Source organism: Plectropomus leopardus, chromosome 4 (assembly GCF_026936395.1).
Source record: "Plectropomus leopardus strain MGB_pleo_1.0 chromosome 4, ASM2693639v1, whole genome shotgun sequence".
Taxonomy (NCBI): domain Eukaryota; kingdom Metazoa; phylum Chordata; class Actinopteri; order Perciformes; family Serranidae; genus Plectropomus; species Plectropomus leopardus.
The window spans coordinates 8,891,630-8,913,195 of NC_142179.1; the positions used below are offsets into that span (position 1 = coordinate 8,891,630).

The window sequence follows — 21,566 nt, forward strand, 5'->3', positions numbered from 1 at the left end:
AGTTTATAAGACAAAGGTAATTTTTATTTTAAAATCTATTTACATATAAATAATAAATTGTTTCCCACAACTATCAGAGGCATAGGTGTTTAAATTGTGTTTATTGTACTAAATTCATAAATACTTAGCTTATTCCTTGTTTCGCACAGTGTGTATAGAAGAAATTAAACTTGTAAAGTAATTTGAAGGAGAAAAAAACACAGTTCCCATTAATTCAAGACACACAAGTGCCCTTTATTATAACAAGAAACATTTTTACAGATTGAAAATGAAAAGGGGAAATACATTTCTTGCAAATTATAACTTTATAAGAGGAAGGAAACATATTGCAGATATCACAATTTCACTACAACCTAATGTTTTTTTTTTAAAAATGATAACTTTTTTCCAAACTATACCAGGGACCGTCTCACAAAGTATTGAAGCTGAGACAACTAAGAATTTAGCCAACAACAGTTTTAACCAAAGTGTAACAAAAACATTTTTTAATACGCACAAATGGTTGCCTCAGTGGATTTTTATGTGTTACAGAACAGCAAATAAATATGAATTCATAAAACTTCAATATTTATGTATTTTTCCTTTTTATGAGAAAAGAAGTCTCCTAACAATATATCATATCTATTTGTATATATTTCAAATTTATTTATGCATAAGGGACTTAAAATACAAAATATATATTCTGTTCTGTTTGACATTTTAGAGGCTGTTGACCGGTGCGAGACCTATCAAAATTGCATGCTTAAGACATCAGATTTCTTAAACAAAATCTTGCTTACAAGGGAAATGCATAACATATTTACAAAAGGAAGAACACAGCCATAGGCTCAAACTAATAGGAGGGAGAGGGGAAAATGAACTTTCCTTTTTCCCTCTGGACAATGACTTACACTGTGGCCGACGGGCCAGTTCTCAAACACCAACAGATACTCAAGCCTGTCTTAACTGCCAATCTCCAAGATGGCTGTATACTGTACAACATATCACATCTCCACCACGTGAAAGACAATCAAATATAGAAGCACAACATAATGTTGTCGAAATTGATTCAAGAAATGTTCACCTTCATAGAGAGTGTAACTAAGAATCACATGATATTTTAAAAAAAGGGGAAATTGTGAAAACATACAGGATGTGCTCTGTAACATTCACAATTTATCATCAGATTACTAGAATATCTCCCAAACAAACTGAAATAACACTGAAACTTAAAATGTGCTATATAAAATGCCCCATAATCACGAGTTTATTTATAAACAAGATTATACAAAAAACAAAAATATAAACAAAGATTGAGAAATCATATGAAAAAGGCAAAGACTTTAAGTCCTCAAGGAAATAAATACCCAGTGTGTATGCTGCGGCTTCACTGCAGAAAAGAAACTAAAAGCAAAGAGTCTCTCTAAAGGACTTTCTCCGACCCAGCACCATGGATCCCCGAAATTTCTGTAAGCAGGCAATGCGTATAAATAAGGCATTAATAAATAAAAAGAAATGGATGAAACACAGGTGTTGCTGTTAGTATAAAAGCATATAAAAATTATGTTTACAGCTTTGCCCTTTTTCTTTTTTTTTCCACAAAGAGTGCTTTTTTTATAAAAAAATATACAGCAGCTCATCTGGGCATAAAGATACTTTTTATTTGAACTGTTCGGGTATATGTGCAATCTGAGACTGCATGCTCGTCGGTGGACTTGAAATGCCCTCGGACCAGTCGGACATGTTTGAGTGAGGAGATGAGCTTGACCACTGGTCGGGGGAGCCAGGGGAGGGGGTCAGAAAGGGGTGGTCAGGCACCTGGACCTGATGGTTTGGGGTATTGTCCATGGGGCCTGAATAGCTGTGCTGGGAGGGCGGGGTGAGGAACTGGGTGCTGGGCATTGACTGGCTGATGGAGGAGGGCATGATCTGGGTCTCCTGCGGCAGGATGGTGTGGATGGGGATGCTGGAGTTGCCGGTGCCCTGCTGGAGCTCCGGGGAATTGAGCTCGCCGCTGATGAAGTTCTGGCTGTTGGTGGTGTTTGAGTTCTGGTGCTGCAGCTGGATGCTCTGTTGTTGTTGTTGCTGTTGCTGCTGTTGGAGCTGCTGCAAGTTCTGCATCTGCTGCATCTGCTGCTGCGCCTGCTGCTGCATGATGTGGGGCTGCGGACCCAGTCTAGTGCTCTGGATACCCTGGTAAGAGATCATCTGAGACAGGCTGGTGGTGGGGTGGCCGTTGTGGAGGGAAGTCATCATCCCGTGCTGCCCTCCTGGGTGCAGGCCTCCCTGAGCGCCTGCAGCTCCTCTCATGGGGTTGAACTGGCCGGGCTGGCTCATGTTGCCATGCATCCTGGACAGCCAATCGCACTGTCCGTTTATGGCGCCCTGGCCTCCAGATCCAGACACGGGCAGATGGGTGAGACGGGGAGGCAGCGGGTCAAACTGCATCCGAGCCAGCTCCTGCTTGTTCGGCATCACCATGTGGTTTACAGACAGGTGTGGGTCACTCATACCCTGCAGGTGGTTCAGAGACACAGACGGCGACTGCTGGAAAGGTGACGTCATCATGGGCGGTGAGGCCACATCAGAGACATAACCGTGTGGAGACTCCAACGAGTCAACAGGAGACAGAACAGCCGAGCTGTCCAGTAGGTTCCCAGACTTCCCGTCCTGCGAGTTCTTCTTCTTCACCTTCATGTCTTTGCCCTCCTTGCAGCCGATGCCCTTGGCGCTGGGCTTGCGTGCCTTTTTGCCCTGGCCTTGACCTTGAGGCTGCGGTTGCTTCATGCCGCTCAGGTAGCCGTTGGGCGAACAGAGAGGGGGCGACAGCGTGGTGCTGAGTGACCCTCCGTGCATGTGAGGACTCCGTACCAGGTTGTAATCATCCATCAGCCGCACAATGTCGTGGTGCATCCTCTCCTGTGCAATGTCTCTGGGCAACCGGTCCATGTGGTCGGTTATTTCTCTGTTGGCAAAGTGGTCCAGTAAGACCTTGGCAGTCTCGTAGCTTCCTTCCCTGGCAGCCAAGAATAGAGGGGTTTCCTCCTGAGGCAGACAGAGAGGAGACAACGCGTTAAGAGATTCACCGACATCCGGGGAATGTTGTTTCGGAAAGATGTTTCGCTATTGTTTTAAAGAACTAAGAGCAGGAAGAGAAAGACAGATCGCTTTTTACCTTGTTGTTTTGCATGTCCTTGTTGGCACCGTTCTTCAAAAGCACAATTGCAGCCTCCACGTTATTTACTGCTGCGGCCCAGTGTAGAGCGGATTTACCTGAAAACAAAAAAAAGGTTATTACATCTATAATGTTCTTTTGATGCTCTTCAAGAATTATCACCCAGCATTAAATTGCATTGTTTTTAAATCTCATGTAAGTAAAGATGTTCCAATACCATTTTTTCCTTCCAGACACAGATATTAATACCTGAACTTGCGTATCGGCCGATACTGAGTTCTAATGAAGTGCTATTGTATTAAAGCTTAGGAGTAAATGATAATTCCTTTACGAAAATTTAGCAAAAAAAGGCAATTGTATTTTTAAATAGCACAGTAACAGTATAAAACAGTAGTGTAACAGCAACTTCTTGTTCCCAAATATTTTCTTCTTTGCTGCTTTAAACAGTAGTTGCCACTGGCTGTAAAGCATAACTTGCTGTGCTGGCGACAGTTGTAGAGTGGAAAAGAAGAATTGATTTTTGGGAAACTGCTGATTTATCTTAACTATAAAGTTTATTAATAAATCACATGCTATTGGATTGGTGTATAGACACTTAAACTCGCCAGTAGCTGATCAGGCATTTAAAGGGGTACTGGGAGGCATTTCCAATACTGGTATTGGTACCAGAACAACTCTACATATAAGTGGCATAAAAAAGAGAGGCGTTACCGAAATCATCGATGGCATTGACGTCAGCATGACAATTTATGAGCTCCTCCACCATGCCCTCCACAGCCAGCCTGGCAGCCAAGATCAGGGGCGTGGTGCCGTCGTGCATGCGGGAGTCCAAGTCTGTGGCACGGTTCCTTATCAGAATCTATAAAAACATAAAGCAGGTTACTAATTTAGAGCTAAACATGATTCTGTTGACTCAAATATTCCAATCCAATCCAAATATATTTATAAATCTAATTTAAAAACAACAACAGTTGACCAAAGCACTGTATAAAAAATGTCAAAATCTATAAATAATGATTTTTAAAGAAATGCTAAAAATATGAAAGCACAGTTTCATGATATTCAATGAACAGAAATATAAAACAAAGAAAAGCAGCAAATCCTAAAATTTGAGAAGCTGGAAACAGCTGATGTTTGATGAATGACTTAAACACAGGGTCTCTACTGGTATCAGACTTTCAATTTTTAACATTGAATTTAATGCTTTTAAGACTTTTTAAAGATGATTTTAAACCAAATTCAATCATTTGAATCTTTCTCTCATTCAAGCATTGCAGTTAAGTACAAAAGTAAGTATAGTATAGTTGTGACCCCTGATGAGAAAGTTTCATGTAGAAACATTGCTATTACCTGAGATAAGTAAAGTAACCAAGTAAAACAAGTAAAAGTAAACAGACAAGTATTAAGTTCACTAGTAGCTTGAAAAAAATTACATCATAAATTTGGACTACCATGCAGAAAAACTTGACTCGTTTGACATATAGACCTCACAAATTACAAATTAAGTTTTTAAGACTTTTTAAGGACCTGCAGAAACCCTGAAACACTTAAGACAGACCTATCAACTGACTCATCCATTTTTTATTTCTGCACCAATACTTAAAATAAATTTGGCCTGTGATGACCCACCTGGAACACGCCCTGAGCATCAGCCGCCACAGCAGCATGCAGAGGCGTCCTGCCCATGTTGTCCTGGATGTTGGCGTCAGCGCTGGCCTCCAGCAGGCGTTTGGCAGCGTCAGAGCGAGCGTAGCGGGCGGCCAGGTGAAGAGCGGTTTCACCTGTGCGGTCGGTCTGGTTGTGAAGGTTAGCGCCCTGGTAGATGAAGTCGTTGATCACGTTGGCTGAGGCGTCCTCCTCCTCCTCGCTGTTGCCTGTTTCTAAACCTCCCCCACTGCAGGATGCGATCATCAGCGGAGTGAATCCATCTGGACGGAGACGGGAAAAGGAGAGGGGTATATGAAAGACTGCACGGTCAGCACAGGCCCAGTCACCGCCACAGGAGCCCGCACTTCAAAGCAGCAGGCAGATCAAAACAAAGCAACAAACAAATCGAATGAGGATTTGACACTTTTGCCTGAGTTGAATCATGGCGGCTCTCTCCTCTCGATAATGGATTCTGATCAAGGCCTCGGCACAGGAGAAGCTTCAGAGGGAAAAGTGAAGCTGGGGGATAGAGGCCGGGGCTTGCTAAAGCTAGGCTGCTGCAAAACCGAAGCATTAATATCTAACTGTGAGAGGCAGCTCAGTCCGTCGACTTGAATAGGTTTTCTCCTCTTCAAAAGGATAGCAAGCCCCAGATCTCGCAGATTTGGTCGATTCAAGCGCATCGATCCGCAACGGGGGGAAAAAGTGTGCTCTCAAGTTGTTAACCCCGTTACTTTGATTTTTCATAGCTTTTCTTTGGGGAATTTGGCACTTAGGACAAAATTGGGTTTTTGCATTTGATGCCTTCATTGGTTTTTGTAATGTGGAATAGAAAAAAAAACAGAGGCCCATTACTGGTCAAATGATTAATCTGATCAGGAATCAGTGTTTTCCCCCAGGCGCCTGGCTTCCAGCCGGCTGCTTTGAAGAAGATCCTTTACCCCGAGGACACGGGGCTTTATCAACTCCTACATGCACGATTACACACACACACACACACACACACACACACACACACACACACACACACACACACACACACACACACACACACACACACAGAAAAACGCACTCTTGAAATGCGAAACATTCACTCAGTAAAGGCATGAATCTATCCAGAAACAAACACATACTAGAAAGGTGAAATGTTTGCTCAGGAAATGTGTGAATCGAGTCACACACACACACACACAAAGCTTGTGTCCCTTTTAAAAATCTGTTGACCTCTTCTCACTTTTTTTTCTGTGCATGTAAGTTGTTAGCAGTTTTAGAAAAGCACAATTTTTCTTTTTTATGTAGTTTCATTTCAGGTATTTTCAGAGGTCTGCAGACTGTAAAGTATTCAATAGTTCACAAGAAAAATGCAACATGAAGATAAAAGTCATAAATAACAGATAGATGTTACTTAACCCTTTGAACCCTAAGAAAATTGTCTTGATTTGTTCCAAAAACAATGGAAGAAGGTAATGTGCAACTTAACAAGAAAAGGCCCCAAATATTACCACAAAATTAAGAAAACGTTACAAGAAATTGACCTGAAAATAATAAGAAAAAGAAAAGTAAAACACAAAAACAGACAAGAAAACGATCAAAGAAAATGCTTCAAATTGTTTTATTTTTTTTTCCGTAACAAACTTTAAATGTATAATTGTGAGAATTATAAATGTAGTTTTCTGGACATTTTCCCCTACTTTTTTTTAAATATCTAATAATGCCCCCAGTTAATTTTTCGGTAATTTTTCTTGCAATTTGAGGGTGATTTCTTGCCAAGTTGCTCATTGTGTTTTGTTGTTTTTCGTGTTCCTGAGAGAAATCAAACTGACCAGAGGTTTAAATGCTTGTGAAAGGCATCTGAACACTGCATAAAAACATTAATGCCGCCACATTGATTATCAGGTGTTAAAGGGTTTAATACATGTAATCCAGCATAATCAGGAACATGTACTTTTAGTGTTATAAATAGTACCCAAATGCATAATTGAATGGAAAAAAATCCAGAAAAAATCAAAATTATTCAAAATAAATTAGAAAACGAATTAAATGTTTATCAGTAATAGCTGCAAATTCAGTTCATCGATAAATCAACTAATCATTTCACCTGTACTTGTCTGAACTGTTGGGTAGTTTAATTTATAGCAAAATGCCATATTTTATGAACTTGTCTTACGTTTTCATGCAAAAAAATCCTAATTTGTAAAGTAACTAAAGCTTTTAAATAAATGTTGTAAAGTAAAAGTATAAAATGACATTAAAAGAATAGACTTAAGTAAAGTTAAAGTATTTCAAATTTGTACTTTAGTACAGTATTTGAGTAAATGTACTTACTAGTAACAGAAAAATATTTCTCTATCTAATACCTTAGCCCAGGTGGTGACAACAGCTAAAAGGACAGTGGGAACTCTGCTCCCAGACCTGAGCGCTGTATGTGCATGTCGCCTTCAAGAGAAAGTTAGCAGCATAGGGAGAGACCCAGCACACCAAAACAACCGTCTGTTAGTCCCTTTGCCATCAGGAACGAGACACAGGACCATAAAGACACGGACTACCAGACGGAGGAAAAGCTTCCTCCCCTGAGCTGCAGCCTCTATCACCCTCCTCCTCCACAGCGCACACACACACACACACACACACACACACACACACACACACACACACACACACACACACACACACAGCTATAGCTGCTAATTACTGATTTGAGCACATGCATTTTATATTGTGCAATAACTTAATTAACAATGCACGAATAACCAGCTGCTGCCATTTATTTATTGACATTTAAGACGGACTCCATATGATCATTTACTAATCTTGTTCTTATCTTGTCTTAATGTTAAAAATGTAGCTTTAATTTAATGTTCTTATTTTGTTTGGGTTCAAACATAATTCTATTTTTTGAAATAAATCCCATTAGTGCATACACACATTGACAATATGTACATACTAATGAATAAAGAAAAGCAATCAAACAATCAAAAGGCAGAAACAGATGTTGTTAATCAACAAAACATAAAAGGGGACAGAGAAGCAACGAGAAACTGTGTGAGGAAAAGAAAAAAGGAAAAAAACTATATTCAAAATAAGACAAGGAGAAGGTGCAGCAGAAAGGGGGGAGTTAAAATGAATAAATGAAGGGCATGGTCTGTTTGGGTTTCGATGCACTATGAGTTTAGCTGGATGGGTTTGGTTTAGGAAAATCTTTCTATATGCACACACTTTCACACTCCCACATACACATGTCCCCATTTACAAGCTTACATTTGTATTTTGTTGTTTATATGCAATGACAATAAAGTGTCTTATGCCTGTAACCATTTCAGGTCACAATTTCTTCCAGAAAGTGATGTCATGCCTGTTTTTCCACACAATTAGAGCAAACATTTTAACATTTCATATCACCACCTATCAACTCTAAAATCCTGGAATATGTCATGTTTTTACAAAGTCATCCAGAGAGAAAATGAACCAAAATACACCGACCCAGAGCCCAACACTGTTTTCTTTATGGTAAGTGTGTAAATAAGAGTCTAGTCACCCACCTGGTCCCCGCACATTGACGTCCATGCAGTCATTCTCGATCTCGCCCTGAGGGGGTGTGGGAGCAATGGAGGGGATGCGCAGGTCCGCGGCGTCCAGGTGTTGCTGCGTCCACTGGCGGTGGTCCGTCTGGTCGTCCACTTCCAGTATCGCCTGCTCGTCAAACTGCTGGAGGAGGGACAGCAAAAGGTTAGAATCAGAATCAGAATCAGACTGATTACCAAGTAGGTTTTTACTTTTAGTCCATAAATTAGAAGTACAATAAACATAGTGAGAGGAGTAAAAATAAGACTGTTGCACTAAAGAAAAAAGATACAAAATAAAAAAGTTATATTAAAAAACATAAAAAAGAACACTAACATCACAAATATGTAGGACATAGCTGCTTCAGAATAAGAGAGCTGCACCGTTTGGTGCAGGATGTGCAAAAGTTCACACTAAAGCAAATATATGCAATGTGCAGAGGTAAAAGTTGAAAATCTGTGTTAATGTAATGCATATAGACAGTGTCTATGGATTTTGGGGGGGTGGCTAACAAGTCAGTGTCAGTGGGAGACTGAAACTGAGCATGAAAGTTTGAATCAAATCATAATATAAAGGAAAAAAACATTGAAATAGATAATAAAATGATTCAAAAACAATTTTCAAAACATTTTAAAATGTACAGAAAATCGTTTTCTAGTCCAGTATGTCATTTTCAAATTCCAGAAGAAGTTGTTTTCTATGAAATTGCTGATCAAGTTGTAAAAATGAAAATGAAAAATCCTTAAAAGCTCCATTATTGCGTAATATCTCCGTTTCCTTACCCTGAAGCGTTTTGCATCTGAAGGCTCGTCTTCTCCCCATTCATTCTGAGCATCATCCATGAGTGAAATGTCCGAGGTGTTTTTCAGTGGCCTGTGATGAAGCAGAAAAACCAGTAAAGATCCATCTCCCCTACTGCTTCCATCCCATCCGAGCCACTAATGGTGCAGCAACGCCGAAAAACAAAAGCATTGATTAAATCCATACCCCACCCCTCTGCCCCAACAAGTCAATTAATGCGCACCTAAACCCGCTATATCATTATCATTAATGATCCAGGCGAAACCCCCCTTTCCCAAATTTGTCTGATCACCAGTTACACCCATTCTGACCATCAGAACTAGCCCTGCGCCCGACCCGCAAAGAAACAGGTGACAGCAAGCGCCACTGGCAAATAAACTTACTTTAATCCCACCGAATCCTCTCCGACAGGCTCACGTCTCTTCTTCTTGCTGGTCTCTGTGGTCTTGAAGCCCTCGGGGAGCCAGAGGCGCCCGTGCTCATGGCGGCGCTTTCGGGCAGCCACCATGCCGACTCCGAGGAAGGCCAGTATCCCTACGCCGCCCAAGACCAAGTAGATTGGGAAGGGGTCCTGTGAAGGCTTGGGGTCCACTCCGCCTGATGGGGAAAGGGACAGCATGGTCAAGACGGGGCCGGGGAAGGATGGGACGTGGAGCGGCAGAGGATCGACCAGGACACCCAGGATCAGCCTGAGTGTTCGAGCAGTCCGGCTCTTCTTCGCCCCACGCTTCCCAAATCCAAAACACACCGCAACCAGCAGCGAGCGCCACAAACTGACTGGCGATCCTCACCGTTTGTAAAGCTAGCTTCTACTATCTATTCAGTAATAATCAGAATTGCTAACCACTTTTCATCAAAAAAGGAAAAAAAAGGGATGGGGCGTGATAAAAAAAAAAAAAAGAGAAAAGGGGAGAAAAAAGAACACCACCACCTCCTCTCTCCCTTTTCAACCCAGGGTACCAAGAGACAACTTTACCATTTCTTCTTTAAGAGAAAAAAAGGAGGGGGATTAATGAACTTCAAATTACTGCACGCGCTTTAAGCTGTAAAGACGAAGGATTTATTAGGATTTTCGAGATAACAAAGACTCCCAACTTCTAGCACACTCCCGATCAATTTTTCCCCTTCTCTTTTTTTTCCACTAACGATTTTGAAATGATAAACTCCCCCAACCTAAACCCTTAGAGATGCATTAAGTCCTGGTATTACATTCAGCGAGGTGAAGGTTGCAGCAGCCCCTCACACTGTGGGATGAAGTGTGTGTGTGTGTGTGTGTGTGTCAGAGTGTGTTATCTGCAGACGTATATGTGTACATGTCTGTGAAAGGAGGAGAGAGGCAGAGACAGAGATGGAGCGTTATATTGTGTGAGTGAGTAGGGGGTTGGATGAGTTGATTTGCAGCAATTAACCATTTTGGAGCCTGAAGCCAGTGGATTTACACACAGAGGGGAGGATTGATTGTTTAGGCCATGAGATTCACAATTGCATTTGTTCACCGCTGCATAACAAATACACAATCAAAGAGTGGTAGGGTTAGGACCCGACCAGAGGGCGCGGCGGGTACGTTCAGTTTGGGTGTGTGTGGAGGAGCACGTGTCTTAACCACTTGTGCATGTGTGTTTTGGACACTAAAGCAAGCCGTTAACTGATAATACCAGTTGTTTTGCATCTTTTAGTCTATTTACTCAAAATGTCTTTTATCTTACATTATAACTAATTATGATACAAACCTTTCAGTTTGCCTATGTTTTAGATTTTTTTGGCTGTTTTCACTGATATAACTTTATTTTTAATTATATTATTAACTATTTTATTAAATATACTTATTATTATTATTATTGTTAATAATATAATCATAATAAGTTAATAGTTACATTAACAAATTTAGTTTTATATTTTTAATATTATTGTAATATCATTAAACTATAAAGTTTTTTGGCAACCTCCAAAGCTGAAAAAGTAAGCCAATGTAGAAGTGCCGAACACTGCAGTTCCTCTAATGGCCACTTGAGGCTGGCTGCAAAAATTAGTCAGATGCTCAATTTTCCAACAAGTACATTTTGTTTAATGTTTTTAAGCCTGTTTTTCACTCGCCAAAATCTGCATTAGCATTATTACAGTTGACCATGGCTATAAATGCACCGTGCTAATCGAGCTAGCAGCTATTATTAGGGTTATCTGCACCTGCTTGTCCAAATATGGTCACTTCTGGCTCCAAAAATCCAAAATGGGTGGACATGTCCATTATTTTTATACAGTCTATAGTGTATGAAGTTAAATGAGGCTGCCGATATTCAATACTTTCATTTTTGTCAACAAATAAATGAAGACCAAAACCAACAATGTGTTAGTTTGTCTCTCAATAGTAATTTTAAAATTACATGAAGTTTTGGAAGTAAAATTGCGTTTGTGGGGGACTATCATCAGCAGTGTATGAATACACATTTGGTGCCCTGGTGAGTGTTTCCCATACTAAGGCGGTGTATGTGAGATTGACCCAAAATAAACTGTAGTCTCATCATGATGAAGGTCATCCAGTGCAACATGCGGCTCACAGTGTTTAAAAGTGCAGATTACCACACAATGACTTGAAGTCCACGATGATGAATTACACAAGTTTCAGAAATCTGCTTATGAATTCTTATACCATAAAGAAATGACAAAGAAACCAATGGATGCTGGCAATCATTGGGAAAATGCATTAAAAAATCTACATCTGCAAAAATATATTCAGAATTTGTATTTGTGGAGTTAAAACCTGCAAACACATCAGTATGGTCCTTCAGCTGCGGTATTATATGTACAGTATATACATGTTTTCTTCGAGTCCTGCAGACTTGAATGAAATGTACTCACTGAAAACAGCTTCAATGGTGTAGGGGACATCCAGCGTGCCGCTGGAGGCCAAAGCCCCGAGGAAAGCTGCGGCATCATTGGTGCTCTGGAAACACTCAGTGGACTGCTGGAAGCACTGCCGGTTATCCACCTCCAAGTGAACGACTGAACTGTAGAGAGAAGAGAAGCACATACAGAGGTCATGTTGAAAGAAAAGACTGAGTATGGTTCATATTTTGGAGCATGAATCATTAAAAACTGTGCTACGGTTAAAAAATGAAATATTTTTGTATTGCTCACCCTTTGATCTGCAGGTGATCCAGCTCCCTCCTCGTTCTCCTGCGCTCGTCTGCCACATCATACAGGCTCCTCCTCACCACGCTCAGCACCTTGCCAGGAACTTCTGACCACGAATCCACTGAACGTTTAACGTTGTACTTCTTCAGCTCGTGTTCGTTCCCGTAGTACGGGTACACCATCATCTCACCCTTGGCGTCCTTCCTGAATATCACGTTGGTGCGGAGGACGCGGCTCAGCTCGCGCAGGAAGCCGAAGGAGTTGTTGAGGAGCTGCTCAGGCGTGATGTGGACCACCAGGACCAACTGGCCCACGGCGAGCTTCTCGGGCATGTTGTTGGCACAGTCCAGGCCGTCCCACTCGCACTCAGCGTTGTTGCAGCCCTGGTCACAGTGGCCATCAGCGTAGTGGTCCTTGCAGTACTGGTCGTACAGAGGACTGAAGAAAAAAGATCGAGTTACAGGTACGGTTATTTGAATGTTATGTTTATCACGTGGCGCATCATGAGTGCTCATACACCTTTTTAGCACCAAACATTAATTTATATGTTGTGACGCTTTAGAGAGGTTAATGAAAGGTTAGGGTCTCCAAAAATGAAGCACAGAATCACAACTACAGGCTGAAAAGGAGTCATGAAAAAACAGAATCTAAATAGTGTATGGACTCTGTAATGTTTCATGACTCTGGTTAAAATAAATATTTATAACGTTGTTTTGATTTCTCTCTTCAATGCTCATTTTTATATCTTATTGTGTTCTATTATATTGCCCATTTTATTGTTTTGCTTTAATGACTTGACCTGGCCACAACTGCTTGTGACTGTGCAGTGATATTAAAGCTAAAAGTTGGATGATTGGATGATTTTAAAGGGTAACTTTGGTATTTTTCAACCTAGACCAAATTTCTTTTTTTTTTAGTGTCTAAGTGACAGCTAGGTACAGCAATTTTTTAAATTGGTCCAGTATAGAGTGCAAGCATGGCAACCAGTGGCCGCAAAACAGGTTAAAAAAGTTTAAATTAACTCTAATGTTATAGTCATTAAATACACTTAATTCAAAGTCAGAGGAAACAAAACAAATCTCACAAAAGCGATCTTGGTATGTCTGTCCACTTTTTCAGCAATCACAAACTCTGGTTTGTTTAAAATAAACCCTTAATTAACCCAGTTAGGTGTCAACATATACTGTTTTTATACATGCAAAAATTATTGTTTATTATATGGAGTCTATTGGTTTTGTTGATGGCGACTTCAAGGATGTTTCTGGTTAAAAAAAGGATCTTGCTCTTTAACAAAAAGGTTTATCTCTGTAAGGATCCTGTCCATAATGTTGTCAGACACTTTAAATTTTATAAATTTTAAATCTTTAAGTGGACAGTGCACTATTGCTCGAAGTGGATACATTGCAACTTTTTTCCCTGGTGACAGGGAAAACAGGGTTTTCAAGAAGTAAAAATCCAAAAATTTCAAACTGTGTCTGGAAATTCACTATTTCCAAACCAAATTCTAAATGAAAATTTTTTGGTTTGTTTTAATCTGCTTTGGCTCGTCTTTGGCTCTTAGTGCCATCTGACCAGCAGCATCCCAGTTCCTGATCACAGAAATGTCACTGAACTGGTTTTAAATTCTAATTTGAATCTTGTGATTCATTGTTACAAACAGCACTCACTTGCACTGTCCCTCCAGATTTTGGCAGTCAAACCCGTCGTAAAGACATCCGGCGTTGTCGCATTGTGAATCACACTTTCCGTCGTTGAAGTATCTCCAGCACTGCAGCGAGGCCGAGCAGTTCTTCCACGGGTCGTTGAAGTTGAGCGAGCAGTCTCCGTTGTCCCAGCCGCACGCGTGTTTGTTACAGAGCACGTCGCAGAACTTGTTGTGCTTTGCTTCCTCGCACTGCGGGATGTCGCAGGCGACGTCCACCTCGGTCGGTGGCGGTGTGATGTCAGTGCCGAACCCCCCCTGGAAGCTGTAATCTAGGATGTGGCATCGGAGTCCGTTGAAGTTTGTGGGGCAGACGCAGTGGTAGTACGGCGCCTCAGAGGTGTATTCACACGTGCCACCGTTGTAGCAGGGGTTGGAGTTACAGGGGCTGTCGGTGGGATACTGGCACTCGGGCCCCGTGAAGGACGGCGTGCACAGACACTTGGGACTTTTATGGCCAGAAATGCAGGTGCCTCCATTGCGGCAGTGGAGGCTGCCGCAGGCCTGAGCGTCATATTCACATGTGGAGCCAGTAAATCCCTGGGCGAAAAATAAGAAAAAAAAGATTTTAAATAGGGTTACAATTTTATTTCAGCAAATACTTCAGCTCTTATTATTTAAATTTTCTATTTAAACAAAAATCTTAAATTATCTGCGTTCAATTTGACTATTAAATAGCTTTGCTCTTGCAAAATGATGTCGGGTAGAACTTGTTTTGGTGAAACATTTGCGTTAAAACCGCAAATTCTCAGCAAAAGAAACATTTCACAAAAAACAGACATATACTACTGTGTTATTCAATATTTTGTGATAAAACAAGAAAAACATAATTCGACTATTAACCTCGACTATTCTTTAGCTCTGGAGGAGCTCATTGGAGCCATTAAAAAAATATCACAGGAGCTCGTGTGAAGTGGATCAGTACATTTGTGAAGTCACTGTCACTGATGCATGCGGCTGCCAGAGTTAAAGGATGTGGCAAGTCAACTGCAATGGCTGTGTCAGGATCAATGGATCAACATCAGTCAAGAGAGTCCTGCGAGACAGAGTTTATTTGTTCATAGATCTTAACACCAAAGAACAAAGCAGGCATGCCTCATTGCATGATCCAAATCTTCGACAAAACACCCATTTTCAGCATAAAGATTGTTAGTCTGGAGGTTGTTTTTGTTGTTTACCGTAAGGGGAACAGCATCTTGCAGATAACGGGAGGAGGGCACGATGCCAGCCTAAATAGCTGGCCAGTGACAGGTTTAAAGCTACAGTCTATGTACAGTGAGTTAGATGAGGCCTTAGAGAATAAAAGCATGATCCCAGCCTCTCATATAGTTTGGTGAGGTTTAGGTATGTAGCAGTTCCAGTAAAGGTTTGAGTTATCCTTTAATACAACGTCCTGACAAGTGACAAAGATCTGTGTGTGTGTGTGTGTGTGTGTGTGTGTGTGTGTGTACTCACAGGAGGACATTTGCAGATGAAGCCATTTGGGGTGTTGCTGGCTACAGCGCAGGTTCCTCCATTGCGACACGGCTTTCCCTTACATCCATCAAACACTGTGTCACAGCGTTGACCTACAGACAAATCAAACACAGAAAATGTTAATCACCTTATGTAATTATCGAAGAAATACCCTCATATTTTCCACCTTGATTTAAATTTAGGGCAGCAACTTATCATTTTTTTCCAGTATCGATTTATCTGCTAGCTATTCTTCCATTAGTAATTTGGGCCAACGAAATTTGAGAAAATAGATGTGCCTGTTTCAGTTCTTAAAAGTTGTGTTTTGTCCAACAAACTGTTCAAAACTTAAATAAATAAACATGAAAAAGGTGCAAAATTATAACAAGAGCAATATATGAGAAGCTAGAACCAGAGAAAGGTTTGTATGTTTGCTTGAAAAATGACTTTCTGTGAGTTTTTCCATCATTTTCCATCAGTCCTAATGGATCAACTGACTAATGTTTCATCTTTATTTCAGGGACATGAATATAAGGACAAAACCTTAACAAAGGAATTTCAAACATAACTTCCTGAGTTGGAAATTATTAAAAACTAATTGTAATCCCACAATAAAATGAACACAGGCCTGACTTTTATGTAGGAAATCAAATGCAAGAATTCAACTTTTACTCGGACATGGACTGTGAATCTAAACAAATACATCAGAGGCAGCGCACATTAAATTTCTCCCTCATTCTCTGAACCGACGCAAAAGAGCAGAAATGTTTCCCCTGATGTCTGTTTACCTGTGTATCCCGTGCGACACTCGCAGCGGTAGTTGTTGGTGAGCTGGATGCAGCTGTGTGTTCCTCGTGGGTCGCAGGGGTTGGACAGACACTCGTTGACGTCTCCCTCGCAGCGCTCCCCTACGTATCCCGCAGAGCAGATGCAGTGGTAGCCTCCGACTCGGTCCACACACTTCCCTTTGTTGAAACACTTGGGCTCTTTGGTGACCGGGTCGGTGAACGGGTTGCAGTCGTCGATGTTGATCTCACAGTGCACACCTGAGGGAGGGGACATTGGGGAAGAGGGACGAGTCATGTCAGCTTTTTAATAGTTTTGGCCTGAAGTTTAACAAACAGAAAAGTCAGAAAAGAAACGAAACACAGAAATGCCCTTTAAAAGGGTTTCAAATAAGCTGATTTTCAATGGTATCCTTTTTCCGCAAAGTAAAACGCTTTAGGTTAAAATAGGGCATGACACAATAAGGGATTATTATATATTATAGTAATATTTTCAAAAGTTCCAAATATTGAATGATCAAAAAAAGTCATAAAACAAAAACCACGAGCCTTAAAAATCATATAATTAAAAAAAGATCTATTTTACGGTGAATTTTCCATTAACTTGATCTCAAGTCAAGTCAAGTCAATTTTATTTATAGAGCCCATTATCACAAAACATGGTTTGCCTCAGTGGGCTGTACAGTTTACGACATCCCTCTGCCTTTAGACCCTCACATCACCCAGGGAAAAACTCCCGAAAAAGAAACCCTGTAACGGCGAAAAATAAAGGAAGAAACCTCAGGAAGAGCGGTAGAGGATGGTAAAGGATCTCAAAGCTGCTGACAACTTTAAATTTCTTCTTTTATTTCTAACAACATGTCGGCTTTTTTGGGATACACCAAACTCCGCTGGCACTTTGGGCTGACCTACAACACACACTCCCTTCATGTGTGAGAGAAAAATCAATGGCGTATTTGACAAGAAGAGGAAAGGATGGAGGCAAGACGGGAGGAGGAGTTTTGCAGACATGCCCTGGCGGCTGTTAAGCCCTAATTAATGAAGCGTGGAGACAAGAGGGAGCGGATGGAGAGGCAGAGCGGTGTGGAGGAGTGTGCGTGGGGTCTGCTGACCTTGGGTTCCCCGGGGACAGGAGCATTTGTAGGTATTGATCAGGTCAATGCAGGTGCCCCCGTTCTGGCACGGCTGGGAGAAACATTCATTGATCTCGTCAGAGCAGTTGGTCCCCACGTATCCTGGCATGCACTGAGAGAGAAGAAGAAGAAGAGACAAGAAGGAGAAGAAGAAGAAGAAGGAGGAAGAAAAGGAAGGCCGAGGGAGAAGAGAGAGGAAAGTTTAATCAATGTCTGACATGAAAGAAAGATGTTTTTTGTTTACCTGGCTGTTTTCTGGCCTCCATCCTGCCAAGGCCAGCAGATCCTTTCTTCCAGAGGAGATTAACATAACCAAACTGTTTGTCTTCTATTTATATCCAGGCCTCTTCATTAAGGCTGCCTGCTGCTGTTTTAGCTGAAAGGGTGTCTGCTGTACACCCGGGCATTCAAAACTCATTCATGGAACAAAAATTGAGTTTTTATATTTGAAAAAAAAAGTTAAATGACGTGTGCAATTTGTCAAAGATTATGTGATGAGACCTTTGAGAAGTCAGGTGGAGTGGCATTTAGGACTCAATTTGCAATTAAAATCGACATTAAATTAAAACCTGATTGGGCTGATTTTCATTGGAAAAATGTCACCTCACAAATTTATGTTTAATTATATATCCACACATTACTATGAAAGGCAAAATAACATCTAACTGTAAATAAATCTTTTAAATACTTAGTTGAGTTTGTAAATCTTATGACTCTATTAGGATCTGCTGCAAGTAAATCATAATAAAATACTGCAATAAGTTTATTTCTGAAGTGGCATTTTGCATTAAAAGAATATTTCAGCCGGCAAATGACTTTGTATATAAATTACTCAGCATGTGTTACCTTGAATTTGCAAACAAATCTTTGTTTTTCTTGCATGCCTCCATGATAAACGGAGAATCACAAAAAAGACAAACATTCTTCATGAAGTGAAGTCACAGGGGTCCATGTTTAACAGCAGCAAAACTGTATCAAAACATCTGTTTACAAATTCTCACACAACGCATGCAGCATAATCCAGGTCTCATTTATCCAGTTATATGTTCAGTGTTTTTTTAATACATGTATTTTTGCTTTTAAAACACAGCGTGGCCTAAACGGCTCCACTTTAGCAGAGTTCAAATGTACGTGCGTGCCGATGCATGCTTATGGGTCAGTGAAAATGCATGTGTTTGGATTGTGTGAGAGTTTGTAACTGATGTTTTGATATAGTTTTGCTGTTGTTATACATGCTCCATCATGACGTCAATTCATAAAGAATTTTCTTAGTTTTTGAAGTCTCATTCACTTCGGAGGCACGTGAAAAAGTTTTCTTTCGTTATTCAAGGTAACTGGAGGTAAGTGATTAATATATAAGTGGTCATTTTGTGTGAAGTGTTCCTTTAACATACAAACTGTATGGATAGATTACTTTAGGGCTGTTACCTTGCAGGTGTATCCGCCCAAAAAGTCGGTACAGGTGGCTCCGTTCTGGCAGGGGTTTGGAGTGCATTCGTCCACCTGCTCCTCACAGTAACTGCCAGTATATCCGACCTGGCAGTGGCAGTAGTGAACGTTTCCTGCGTCCAGACATTGACCCGAGTTACGACACAGGTGGGCGACATCGACACCTACACACAGAGGATGAGATCGAGGGCTTTAAATTTTCACAAACATGCTTATTCAGACTCAGCATAAGATATTGTGATATGATAAACAAAAAAAAAACACATTTGGCTAAAGCCATGCACCTCCCATCTTACCTCTCTGTTTGGCTGCCACCTCACAGGAGACACTTGGGACGTCGCAATAAAGACCCGTCCAGCCCGTTTCGCACGCGCACGTGTAGGTGGTCCCACGCTGCCAGCAGGTTCCTCCGTTCTTACAGGGTGACGAGTCGCACCAGCGTACCAGGTTCTGAAGGGTGCAAACACTCAGTTATCTAATCAGTATTTTTTTTTAACCAAAATCCCCAAAAAGCTTTGATTTGGTGATTTTCTAGTAAAAAGAAGTATAAAAGAAAGAATTTTAAAATGTATTTTTTATAATGAGGATTTAAATCCTAACTACACAATAGAGTACTGGAATCAAAGGCTGAGAAACAACAACTATACATTAAGTATTCAAGACATCTAACAGCCTTTTCACAACTATATTTTTTTTTTTGCTCTGGTCTGAATTAGGGACTACGTTCTCACAATGTTATCTATCGCTTCAAGTTTGGTTTGTTTTCACATGGCAGCTTTTACAAGCGCACCAAAATCTGTTCTTTTTGATCAGTATTTCCAAGCAGGAAAACTCCCGCAAGAATGAGAAGATAAGACTGATGTCCTACTCCAAAAATAGATTAACGCCCCACTTTACAATTTCATGATGGAAGAACAACTACGCTGGTCGATTTTGGCCCTGGTCTTCACTCATTACATAATATGCATCTATCACTTTAGGCAAATGATACACTTTGAAAAATGAGGTGCAGCTGCAGCTGGAAAATAATGTGTTTCATCCCTGAAGTTTCCAAAAGAGCATATTAAGACAGTTTAGGAGGAGGCATGCATTAATCTGTGACAATGTGACATCAGCCAGAAAAAAATCATTTTTTTAAAAACAAAAATGTGGGTGTTTTTCCCTTTATTTTGACAGAGCAGCTTTAAGAGTGAAATGGGGAGAGAGGGGATGACACGCAGCAAAGGGCCGCAGGTTGAACTCAAACCCAAGGACACAGTTTTTTGTACATGGGGCCGAAAATAATTTCAAAGGTCCATCAGGTGAGCCCGTCGTCTTCAACACACAGTGTTTACACTGATGTAAACAGAGACGGCAGGCGTACGCTCGTTTGTAGCCGAAATAAACACACAAGCACAACACAACAGGCTACAAGAGCTGGTTTAATCCAAAAAAAGACACAACGACTCCTGCAGATGGATTATCTCAAGGTTTGATTATGTTCTCACCACAACAAACTGGATCGATCTGTATCAGAGTTTGATTGTAATCAGACTTTCTCCTCAATAAGGTCTCGGTGCAGTTTTTTTAGTTCGCACCCGAGTTCAACTGCGGTGTAATACCTGCCCAAGTAAATCGCACCAAGGGCTAAATGCTCAAGGGATCAATTCTCCTGAAACCTTTTTACATATTTTTTCCTATTTTACCAATGCATCTAGGCATCTTTTGACCTGAAAATCACCAAATCAAAGTACACTAGTGCACTTTGTAACACTTGATACGAGAGCCCCTCTCGGTCCTCTTACCTGGCAGTTGAGTCCGGTGTATCCGTGCGGGCAGGCGCACTTGTAGGTGCCGTAGCTGTCCTGGCAGGTGGCTCCGTTCAGACAGGGTTTGGAGTCACACTCGTTGATGTCATGCTGGCAGTAGCTGCCAGTGAAGCCCGGCGGGCACAGACACGTGAAGGTGTTGATGCCGTCCACACAGGTGCCGCCATTAAAACAAGAACTACAGACAAAACAAAACAAAAAAAAAATTTTTGCATGAAGCTTAAATAAATGAGATGTGAATTATTCTGCAGCTTTTTAGGAAGAAGGTAGTAAATCAATAAAACTCTCATTATCTGAAGCTGCAGGTATTTCATATCTGATTTGTTCACAGAAAGTTAACAAAGAACAAATACTTTTTCCAGAAATGCCCTGCTTCATTTAACTTCCACCTGAGAGCTGCATTGATAATGTTCAGGGAAACCCGTTGATAGATTTTAACAAACGACTCTGCAGTAAGCAGCTCGTTGAGGATACAGGCTTCTTAACCCTTTGAAATCTGGATTGACATCTTTTTGACAAGTATTTAAACCTTTGGACCCAGAGCATTGGTTTGATTATTTTAAAAAAACAGATAATGAGCAACTTGACAAAAAATGTCTTGCAATTAACAAGAAATTAGTATATTAAGAAATTCATTTTTTTAAAAGCTATGAAACAAATATCAGGACAAATACACCTATAATAACCAAAAATAAATGTTTAAAATTATTTTTACATAATTATCATAATTCTAAGCATTTTTCAGGTCTTTTCTGTTTGTTTGTTTGTTTTGTTTTACTTTCCCCTTATTTATTTATTTTTTTGTTAATTAAATGCTAATTTTCTTGTTCCGTTTATTAATTTTTATAGATATTTTTTAAGTTGCTCATTGCCTTCTTCCGATGTTTTTGAAAGAAATAAAGCCAATTTGCCCAGGTTTCAAAGGGGTAACCCACTGTT

General features: G+C 40.6%; 1 protein-coding gene across 2 annotated transcripts in view; it reads right to left on the minus strand.

The window, feature by feature from the left end:
• Nucleotides 1-209: 209 nt before the first annotated feature.
• The window catches only part of notch1b (notch receptor 1b), a 60,657-nt gene continuing 39,300 nt past the window's right edge, over nucleotides 210-21,566 (minus strand). The window contains exons 19-34 of one of the 2 annotated variants that reach the window (XM_042489070.2): nucleotides 20,604-20,805; nucleotides 19,116-19,269; nucleotides 18,799-18,983; nucleotides 17,350-17,482; nucleotides 16,241-16,498; nucleotides 15,453-15,565; nucleotides 13,963-14,537; nucleotides 12,299-12,733; nucleotides 12,020-12,168; nucleotides 9,547-9,760; nucleotides 9,145-9,235; nucleotides 8,341-8,503; nucleotides 4,784-5,082; nucleotides 3,866-4,013; nucleotides 3,155-3,252; nucleotides 210-3,024 (exon numbers count right to left, since the gene is read on the minus strand). In XM_042489070.2, the coding sequence (XP_042345004.2) occupies nucleotides 1,639-3,024; nucleotides 3,155-3,252; nucleotides 3,866-4,013; nucleotides 4,784-5,082; nucleotides 8,341-8,503; nucleotides 9,145-9,235; nucleotides 9,547-9,760; nucleotides 12,020-12,168; nucleotides 12,299-12,733; nucleotides 13,963-14,537; nucleotides 15,453-15,565; nucleotides 16,241-16,498; nucleotides 17,350-17,482; nucleotides 18,799-18,983; nucleotides 19,116-19,269; nucleotides 20,604-20,805 (4,603 nt within the window). In that variant the 3' untranslated portion in view covers nucleotides 210-1,638. Of the gene's footprint in view, nucleotides 3,025-3,154; nucleotides 3,253-3,865; nucleotides 4,014-4,783; nucleotides 5,083-8,340; nucleotides 8,507-9,144; nucleotides 9,236-9,546; nucleotides 9,761-12,019; nucleotides 12,169-12,298; nucleotides 12,734-13,962; nucleotides 14,538-15,452; nucleotides 15,566-16,240; nucleotides 16,499-17,349; nucleotides 17,483-18,798; nucleotides 18,984-19,115; nucleotides 19,270-20,603; nucleotides 20,806-21,566 lie in introns of both variants that reach the window. The other variant, XM_042489069.2, reaches the window with a different exon arrangement.